This window comes from Contarinia nasturtii, unplaced genomic scaffold, assembly GCF_009176525.2.
Source record: "Contarinia nasturtii isolate CC-2019 unplaced genomic scaffold, AAFC_CNas_1.1 Cnas_scaffold_695, whole genome shotgun sequence".
NCBI lineage: Eukaryota > Metazoa > Arthropoda > Insecta > Diptera > Cecidomyiidae > Contarinia > Contarinia nasturtii.
In genome coordinates, this window is record NW_022198046.1 from 6,151,003 (window position 1) to 6,160,137 (window position 9,135).

General features: G+C 31.3%; 4 protein-coding genes across 4 annotated transcripts; all 4 read left to right on the top strand.

Moving 5' to 3' along the window:
* Positions 1–321: 321 nt before the first annotated feature.
* Positions 322–1,112, top strand: LOC116340586. Its single transcript, XM_031767161.1, has 5 exons — positions 322–404; positions 470–622; positions 686–823; positions 883–993; positions 1,068–1,112. The coding sequence occupies exons 1-5, from the start codon at positions 336–338 to the stop codon at positions 1,110–1,112; spliced, it is 516 nt and encodes a 171-aa protein (XP_031623021.1). The 5' UTR covers positions 322–335.
* A 784-nt stretch (positions 1,113–1,896) lies between these two features.
* LOC116340882 lies at positions 1,897–3,112 on the top strand. Its single transcript, XM_031767616.1, has 7 exons — positions 1,897–2,013; positions 2,071–2,223; positions 2,285–2,425; positions 2,489–2,541; positions 2,662–2,719; positions 2,811–2,879; positions 2,957–3,112. Exons 1-6 carry the CDS (start codon positions 1,951–1,953, stop codon positions 2,853–2,855), a joined length of 513 nt encoding a protein of 170 aa, XP_031623476.1. The 5' UTR covers positions 1,897–1,950; the 3' UTR covers positions 2,856–2,879; positions 2,957–3,112.
* A 2,977-nt stretch (positions 3,113–6,089) lies between these two features.
* LOC116340881 lies at positions 6,090–7,267 on the top strand. The gene is made up of 5 exons (XM_031767614.1): positions 6,090–6,229; positions 6,305–6,457; positions 6,525–6,665; positions 6,916–7,026; positions 7,104–7,267. Exons 1-5 carry the CDS (start codon positions 6,161–6,163, stop codon positions 7,143–7,145), a joined length of 516 nt encoding a protein of 171 aa, XP_031623474.1. The 5' UTR covers positions 6,090–6,160; the 3' UTR covers positions 7,146–7,267.
* Positions 7,268–7,391: 124 nt separating this feature from the next.
* LOC116340880 lies at positions 7,392–9,063 on the top strand. The gene is made up of 6 exons (XM_031767613.1): positions 7,392–8,104; positions 8,195–8,344; positions 8,434–8,474; positions 8,533–8,633; positions 8,706–8,815; positions 8,882–9,063. The coding sequence occupies exons 1-6, from the start codon at positions 8,027–8,029 to the stop codon at positions 8,921–8,923; spliced, it is 522 nt and encodes a 173-aa protein (XP_031623473.1). The 5' UTR covers positions 7,392–8,026; the 3' UTR covers positions 8,924–9,063.
* Positions 9,064–9,135: the final 72 nt, after the last annotated feature.

A 9,135-nucleotide genomic window follows, 5' to 3' on the forward strand; every position in this document is an offset into this window, starting at 1 on the left:
GTATGATGTTCCAGATCGAAATGCTAACCTTTTTTTACAGAGAATTTACAAAAATGTGAATTTCCCAGTATTATTATTAATAATTTATTAATGATGGATTTGATAATAAAAGAACTAATAAATTTTTTTAGAAACTGGAAAAATTGTGAGTTCACGCAAGCACGATGATTATGATTAGTTAATAATGGCAATTATGCAATATAACGTTGCTGATTTTTATTGACTTTTTTACAATTTCATCTAAATCCCCTCTATGTAGTAAATTGATGCTATAAAAGAGCTAAGTTTTGCCAGAATTCAAGTAAAATTTTGTAACAACTATCAGAATTGATACAATGAGTCTTGCCGTTAAGCTATATGTTTTCTTGTTGATAGCTATCGATATCGGCTTATGCTCTGCTTGCGTATGTTTGCCTATGTTTGTTATTTTGAGTTATATTTTAATAAAATGATCTTTGTTTGGTTACAGAATGGACATAAGATCCGTGTAGTGAGGATAGAAAATTGTGGTAATTCCGAACAAGTCATGAAAGTCGATACGAATTTTACAATATCATTAACTAGAGAATGTGAAATTGTCATAAAGGGTTGCGGTGAAACAACTGGTTTCCGGACGGCCAAGGTAAGGTTCTCATGTTGACTTCTGACACCGCGATACATACATTTATTGATACTATTCGAACAGGCAAAGTACACACTTTACAGAAACAGTAATCGCATAATTAGTGGAACATACGATGTATGCGACACATTCAATTCAAAAGGAATGGAAAATGATATTTTGAGGTCATTTAATATGTCGGCATCATGTCCCATTAAAAAGGTCAGTTGAAAACATTATTAACTCTTCATTAACTACTAATATCCTAAAACTCATTTTAGATGCGCACATGCTCAGACGGAACTCAAACAATAAACGTTGCAAAATATAAACCCATTTGGCCATATGCAATTGGGAACCTCGACGTGAATATTAGAATAAATCATGATTCTGTATGTCATTTTTGAAGCTGTAAATATTTTGAAAATTATTTCTATCTAACACGAATTTTCTTTTGATTTTAAAGGGAAATAGTTGTATGCATTATACAGCTATAGTTAGCAAAGAGTAGCGTATAGCAACTGTACAAAACAGCGCTGAAAAACTAAATAAGCAGAGTTTAAATTAGAAATTGACGTTGACAAACATTTTGATTTCAGACTCTTTTGGAAAGAGTATTTCAGAGTGACGTTATCAACAAACAACAAATCGTTTAATTAGTAATGGATTTTTTTGTTTTACACAAATTTCCTGTTATTTTCATGTAATGATAGCGAAATAAAATTTATTATATCTAATGAATGCAATTAAAAGACTCTCTAATTGGATACGGTTTTTTGACCGAAGTTCTCCTGTCGTAATCAATTTTCATCAGAGTAGATGCCAATCTTTTTGATTGGCGGAAGGACCCATTCTCTTGCTGATGGGCACATGAATGTTTTAATTCTGAATACTTATAGGTTTTCTTTTACAACAACAAAACTGTTTAAAATCTTAAATCTTAGTTTTTTTTTTTTAATTTTATAATTAAGCAAGCCGGTAGCCGGAAGAATCACTGACTTTGTTGAAAAAAAGCAATAAAAATTGAAACATAAAAGTGATAACGTTAATTGGGAATAAATTCCATTTTCCGCATGCGACGATAGTCAGAGAATAGAGGATTACGCCATTATTTCCAATTATTCAATAAAAGGTGCCAATAAATATTGTTTCCATATTTTGTAAAAAGATACTTATCAACAAATTAATTTTATCTCTACGAAAACAGTAAATCAATCTAATCAACGTGCAACACAATTTGTCGAATTCCAATAAAAGGCCATTTTCAGCGAGAATAACATTCAGAAATTATTTATCCAACACATTGAATTGAATACATTGTGATACCAGTGATCGAATAATCCGTAAATATGGTAAAACAGTTGCTGGTTTGCTTCTTAGTGGCTATTGCAGTCGATTTTAGTAGTGCTTGCGTAAGTGATCGTAATCTAATATGTGCCTTTTCAATGCTCACCTTTTGATGGTTACAGAATGGATATAAGATGCGTTTGGTAAAGTTAGAAAATTGCGCAGGACCTGATCAGGTAATAAAATTTGATACCAAAGCCACACTGTCACTGACTAAAAAATGTGACATTATTTTGACCGGATGTGGTGGGACAACTGGCTTCAAAACGGCCAAGGTAAGGTTCTCATGTTGAATAAAAAGAATCATTTGGAATAATGGCTCATTTTTTCGTACAGTTTTCTTATAATATTATTAAAAATGGAAATCCACTACTTTCTGGATCAGTGGATGCATGTGAAGAGTTGAAAAAAGATACCAAAGGTTTTGCTACCATTTTGAAATCGTTTGATATCCCATCAGAGTGTCCGGTTGAAAAGGTTCAAATTATATATTTTCGTTTTGTTTACACTTATGGATTATATCCAAATATCACTTTTTAGATGGAAACATGTATTGATGAAACTAAAAAGATGAATATCGATGAATACAAAAGGTTTGTATATATGTAAAATGTATTCTATTCGAATCGAATCCCTTTAAGGGGAAACGTTGAGAACACTCGATGAAAGTTGCATTATTATTTTTTATATTTTATTTATTATATTTTTTTTAGTTTTCTTGGACTCATGAATGGTGATATTGAAGTTCAACTCAATGGGACGCATGATACTGTAATTACTAATTAGTTTCAACTTAAAAATCAATTGTTTTTTGGAATATCGTTTAAAAATTGCTTATTGAACTTTCTTCCAATATTTTTAGGGCAAAACTTGCTTAAAGTATGTAGTTCATGTTAGTAGACATTAATATCCGCTGATAACTTTCAACCAAGTAAGACATTTTTTCAACGATGAAATTTTATAAAACGCATACAAAGTCATATCTATCTAATTCAATTTTTTTTTGAGGGATTCTGTTTAGCGTGATGGTTTGATTAATTGTCGTAACTGGTCGTTGACATCTTCAAAAATAGAATAATTCAGTGTGCCGTTTGTTATTGCACAAGTTAATTTTTCGTTTGTATTATTTTCTTTTTTAAGCCAATTCATGTTTTTGATCTTTTATCTTGCACTTTGAAAATAAATTTGATTATACACGTTCAATGAATATTGATGATTATAATTTATTCCTCATTCCAATTCTAAGGGAATTTTTATTCAGAGAGTACGCATTTTATAGTTAACGTCATAAAAGAATAGTCATTGCTTCCAACAAAACAATATCGCAAAGAAAAATAAAAAAATGAGTATAAGTGGAAAATCTCGTTTAATTTGGAAAGTTTTTTCGATTAATTTTCTTCTATTTGGAAATCAAATGGTAAGGTCCAAGCTGAGTTGAATACGCAATTTCATCACATATGGAATAATATAGTTCTTCTTACCAGCAGATAATTAGGAATAAATTTCATTTTCCGCATTCGATGATAATCAGAGAATAAAAAATGCATTTGCTCATCCGACCTAATTTTCTAATTATTTCGTTAAGGATGCCAATAAATATATTTTTTTAAAAGAGACCAAATAGATGCCACTAAAAGGTGGTGTCATTGAAATAAAAAAATTAAATAAATTCGAATATAAGGTCATTTTTAATGAAAATTACATCCAGAAAGTATTTATACAACATCCTGAACAGAACACATCTTCATACCATTATCAAATAAATTCTGGATATGTCGAAAAAGCTGTTCGTTTGTTTTCTAGTAACTTTACAATGCATTTTTGCAGTGCATGTGTATGTTTTCACATATTTGAACGTATTCGAATGTGATCTATTGGTGTGTGCATTTTTATTACATGTCTTTTCGCTGGTTACAGAATGGATACCACCTTCGTTTGATCAAACTGAAAAGCTGCAATGGAGACAATCAAGTGATCAAGTTTGACCCCAACGTCACGATGTCGTTGTCAAACAATTGTGAACTTGTCATTTCAGGATGTGCTGAAACGACTGGATTTAAAACAGCTATAGCAAGTTCAATCCAAATGAAAAGAATTTTATTAAAATTTAATAGTAACGGGTTGCGTTTGTGTATAGGTTTCGTACGCTCCAATTGAAAATGGGAATACGCTTAATCTTTAAAATACCACTGACCATTTTAGAAACGCTTAACTTTCCTAAAGAGTGTCCCGTCGAAAACGTAACTTATTTACGATTGAGTTATATTTATTCAAATATATTATACTCATTATCCATTTACAGATGCGTCAGTGTTTCGACGAAAATCGAAAATCGAGAATCGAGTCTTAGAAAGTTCAAAAGCTTTCTTGAATTCTTAGTGGGAAATATAGAACTTAGAATCAATACAACGCATGACACCATAAACCATTTCAACAATTTCTTAAAATCTTATACAAATTCTAAGGAAATGAACGCTTTTATATTCTTCACGGGGCATCACATGCATGAACCTAGAATTCAACAATAACAGAAAATAATATCGACAAGTGAACTAAAAAAAACTGTTGAGTTGGACATTTCTCAAAGAGCACAAAAACACACCTAATTTCCAACAAAATTATTAATTTAAAAAAAATGTGTTGTTTTGTCGAAACCTATTCGAGAAAAAAATTAAATAAAAATTATAGCACTTATTTGATAACAGACATTTGATGACTAAGCTAGACATTTTAACTTAGAATTAATTTACCATGGAATGAATGTATACAGAATGGAAGTTGTGTTGGGTCTATTGAATTACAATCAAGCGTTCAGGATCGCATACATTTATGCGATACATTGAATGATGCATGCATCGTTTGATGCGAATCAAATAACGCAAACACAACGCTAACGATGTCGCTGTGTGTACGGACCTGACAGCGCACGACGTGCTTATATGATACACGTAATGATGTGAATGTTCAATAAAGCAAGACCGTCGTGTGCTACTAGATCCGCACGTACAACGTTAGCGTTATTTGATGCGCATGAAATGATGCATGCATCATTCAATGTATCGCATAAATGTATGCGATCCTGAACGCTTGATTACAATTAAAAACATTTGTAAATTGCCAGAAATTAGGCAACAGTAAAAATCGAGAGGTTCTGATAAATTTGATTTTTTAATCGTGGATCAGATCTGAGAAGAATTTAGTATAGAAACTCAAAATGTTTTATGGATATGTAATCTCTTTTGTGATTGATAGTCTCCATATTAGATATGTATCAGATGTTTGCTTTTTTCGCCAAAAACCCTAGCAAATCGATTTTTTTCCAATTTTTCCATTTTAATAAGGAGTTTTTGATTCCACTCGAATCAAAATTGATTACGGAGGGTCAAATTTGGATCAAATTTGAAGATTTTTCAATTCCTAAAAAATACTAGCAAATCGAAATTGGATGAATTACAATTTAATTTAAAATATGTATTTTGGACATGTAGCTATGATTGCACTCAAGATAAATATGCTCCATATAGCCCTTGATTTAATATAATCATGTAAAATATTACAATGAATGACATCCATCCAAAAGCTGTTGTCAATGATCTAGATCTCAAGATACAATCGATATGATATTTAACGGATATTGCTCTCTTGAATAAAATATTGATTACACAGCTGACAACTGTTTTTGCATTTCATTTCCAGATAAAAATTCACGGTTGATAAGTACCATCATCGATAAATGTTGTAAGTTCTTCCTGGTTCTTGTCTGGAAAATGCAACCAAATATCAATGGAATTTTTGGTATTCGGTGAAAATGTTAATTGAAAACAAACGTGATTTTTTCGTGAAACTGCGTCATCCGGCAACTCTAGTTTTTTAACAAATAATTTTGTTGTTTCGATCATAGAGAATTCATGAGGTCACGCCATCATTATTCATTATTTAATTTAGGATAGACAGGCATATTTAGAAGATATATCAATATCGTGTACACCACGAAACCAGATAAGTTTTAATGAATGGATAGCAAGGTATAATCAAAGCCAAAATCAGAAAATCAAGTTCATGTTTGATGATAAGTCAATGTTATCAACATGCAATGCATTTCGATTCGATGCAATAAAAAGACCGGCACCGGAGAGAATGCTATTCAGAAGGTCTTGCTGCTAGTGACCTGAGAAGTTTGAATACATTTCGACACCTCCAATTGAATTAACTATGGAACTTTTCAAAAAAATATTCGTTTTCTTGTTGATTACTGTTACCATCGATTACAGTAGTGCTTGTGTGAGCTATTCATGTTGAAGTGTGACATTCGAATGTTGTGTAGTTTTAATAAAATTATCTTATGTTCGGTTACAGAATGGATACAAGATGACTATGATAAAACTTGAGAATACCGCTGGTGATGATGCGGTTTTAAAAATAGACCCAGATACAACGGTGTCAATGACCAAAGATTGTGAAATTGTGGTGAAAGGATGTGCAGAAACGAAAGATTTTAATACAGCTACGGTGAGTTCATATTTTATAAAGATTTTTGATTTTGAGATATTGATTTTTTGTTTCAAATTTCATTCAGGTAAAATACACTATTCTGAAGAATGGAAATCGGATCACAAGCGGAAGCACTGATGTATGCGAAGAATTGAAAAAAGATACGAAAGGAATAGCAACTGGTTTGATGTCATTTGGACTGCCAAAAAGTTGTCCAATCAAAAAAGTAATTTGTACCAACGATTCCTCTTTGCCTAGATGCTTTTTTGATATATGCTTTGCATAAAAAAGTCAGCATAAAGATATCTGCATACGGTCACACAGCGATGACGCTTTGTTGTTTCCATACACTGCAGCGTGCGAAAGAACAGATATTTTTATGCAAAGAAATATCTAGGAAAAGATGAATCGTTTCTTTACACACATTCATTTTTGCATCTACCTAATATTAACTAAAACTCATGTAAATCGTGCAGATGAAACAATGTGCTGATGGAAGCCAAAAAATCAGCATTGCATCTCACAAAAATTTACTGCCGCTCGCAGCGGGAACTATTGATATGACCATAGACGTAACTCATGACACTGTAAGCCAAGTTTCCACTGAAAAAGTTCTACAATTCCAAACGAATTAAAAATAAACATTTTTTTTTTCATTTTATAGGGAAAAAGTGGTATGAAATGTACTTTGAAAATTAGCCGTTAGAACAAAAACATATATTGCAGTGTGACATTTATCAGTGGATAAAAAAATTCAACTACTTTCTATATTTTTCCTGTAATGCACTTTGAAAATAAATTTGATTGTACACGTCTAATGAAAATGAATGATAATAGTTTATTGCCTTATCAATAGCAACAAAGAAAATTTCTATTTGATTAGTTTTTGATCAATGTGATGATGATAATTTGACGTTTTCTACGTAATTATTCGATATTTGCAATTAAAATGAGTAAACTTTGGCATGATAGATTTAATCCCAATACACAGTAAAATTTGCTGTTTTTTTACTCATCGCTTTTGTGTGGTTGTATCAAAGCTAAATGATGGTTGATTTCAATCAAAGTTAAATGGATTACAATATTTAAATTGAGGTCAACAATATGCTAAATTCTATAATCCCCGATCTAAAGTACAAAATTCCCAACTTCGATTTGTAATTTTGATTTTTTTAAACGCATTTATTTTACGGATTAGTTATTTTACGTGAATATTCTTCAGAAGCCCATTATCGTTTGTATCGGCGAAAGTCCAAAGTCTAACTTCGCATCAAGTGTTTAAATCAATTGAGAATGTTTTATGAAAATTAACCGTGCAATGTTAGACTATTTACCAGATTACCATCTAAATAATATTACATAATTTCGAAACAATTGTGCGACCTTATGTTCAAATTGAGGAAATCATTTATCAGTTTGCAGATCTCGACCACTCAACCGTATAATGGTTTTGAAGTGGTATATATAAGGGGACGCATTTTTTGGTTCCAACATCAGCATCAATTTGGTCATAAACGGTATAGTTTCAGTTAAACACATAGATCCATAGACGATTCCATTTACATAAAAAAAGTGAACCGAGAAAATATGTATCGTTTAAAAGTTTCACTGGTTTTCGTATTTTGGGCACTTCTAAACTTATATGTGGACCATTGTACAGCTTGTGTAAGTTTATCTTATTCGAATTCTATAAAGAAGTTTATTTCATTGCTGTAATTATTCGAAAATAATAAAGGTTTTTGTTCATTTTTATAGAATGGATACAAAATGAAGTTGATTTCAGTGACAAATTGTGGCGATGATAATGTGATCATAGTTGACAAAAATTTCACGGCTTCATTGAGTTCAGACTGTATTGTGACAACGGGCGGCTGTGTAACATCAAAAGGATTCAAAGAGGCAAAGGTATGATTTTTGTTTGAGGCTGAGAAAGTAAAAGTGAAATTTTCTTCGGTTTAAAATGAATTTTATATCGATATTCGTTACATTTATAGGTGAAGTACTCAATTTTGAAAAATGGCCAAGAAATGTTGAGGTAAGTGAGGTGTAATTCAAATGTTTAGATTCGAATCATAATCAATTTGAATTTTCAGTGGTCATCCCGATATTTGTGATGTTTTGGATCATAAAACGGCTGAACAAAAAGTCAAATTAGAAATGTTCGGTTTTCCGACAGAATGTCCAGTCCCTGAAGGTATTTTTTTTAGTTTTTTTTCTTATTATTTTGAATATAATGAATAAATTTGAAAAAAATGTTCGAACAAAGGTCGAAAATGCATGGATGGCACGAAAAAAGTCGATGTTTCTAAATACAAAAACATGTTGCCGATGGCAGTCGGAAAGATAACTTCACATTATGAGGTCACTCATGATTCGGTATGTAAATATAAAGAAAAGTATAATTTTCAGAGCTAATGTATTTAATTTTGTGCATATTTTCAGGGTACAACTTGCATTGAAATTAAGTTCGAAATCAACAAATAGGATGCTGATAATTATGACATTATATATTGGGCTTATTGGGATACATGAATTACGATTTTACTGTAAAAACTCTCTTTTTCTTTTTTCCTCTCATCATTTTGAATATGACAAATAAATTTAAAACATTCTTTGAAGCATGACATGAAACTCTCTTTTTCCGAATAATGACCGGAAGGACATTACTAAATGTTTTTATACCATTTTTATCGTTA

What these genes read in the sequence shown, in the direction of transcription:
- LOC116340586 (XM_031767161.1), top strand. Translation starts at nt 336, where the DNA reads ATGAGTCTTGCCGTTAAGCTATATGTTTTCTTGTTGATAGCTATCGAT. An exon ending in TCGGCTTATGCTCTGCTTGC is followed by an intron (nt 405 to 469) that starts GTATGTTTGCCT and finishes GTTTGGTTACAG; the next exon opens with AATGGACATAAGATCCGTGT. An exon ending in TTAGAATAAATCATGATTCT is followed by an intron (nt 994 to 1,067) that starts GTATGTCATTTT and finishes TTGATTTTAAAG; the next exon opens with GGAAATAGTTGTATGCATTA.
- LOC116340882 (XM_031767616.1), top strand. Translation starts at nt 1,951, where the DNA reads ATGGTAAAACAGTTGCTGGTTTGCTTCTTAGTGGCTATTGCAGTCGAT. An exon ending in CTGGCTTCAAAACGGCCAAG is followed by an intron (nt 2,224 to 2,284) that starts GTAAGGTTCTCA and finishes TTTTTCGTACAG; the next exon opens with TTTTCTTATAATATTATTAA. An exon ending in AATATCGATGAATACAAAAG is followed by an intron (nt 2,542 to 2,661) that starts GTTTGTATATAT and finishes TATTTTTTTTAG; the next exon opens with TTTTCTTGGACTCATGAATG.
- LOC116340881 (XM_031767614.1), top strand. Translation starts at nt 6,161, where the DNA reads ATGGAACTTTTCAAAAAAATATTCGTTTTCTTGTTGATTACTGTTACC. An exon ending in TCGATTACAGTAGTGCTTGT is followed by an intron (nt 6,230 to 6,304) that starts GTGAGCTATTCA and finishes GTTCGGTTACAG; the next exon opens with AATGGATACAAGATGACTAT. An exon ending in AAAGTTGTCCAATCAAAAAA is followed by an intron (nt 6,666 to 6,915) that starts GTAATTTGTACC and finishes TAAATCGTGCAG; the next exon opens with ATGAAACAATGTGCTGATGG.
- LOC116340880 (XM_031767613.1), top strand. Translation starts at nt 8,027, where the DNA reads ATGTATCGTTTAAAAGTTTCACTGGTTTTCGTATTTTGGGCACTTCTA. An exon ending in TGGACCATTGTACAGCTTGT is followed by an intron (nt 8,105 to 8,194) that starts GTAAGTTTATCT and finishes TCATTTTTATAG; the next exon opens with AATGGATACAAAATGAAGTT. An exon ending in AATGGCCAAGAAATGTTGAG is followed by an intron (nt 8,475 to 8,532) that starts GTAAGTGAGGTG and finishes TTGAATTTTCAG; the next exon opens with TGGTCATCCCGATATTTGTG.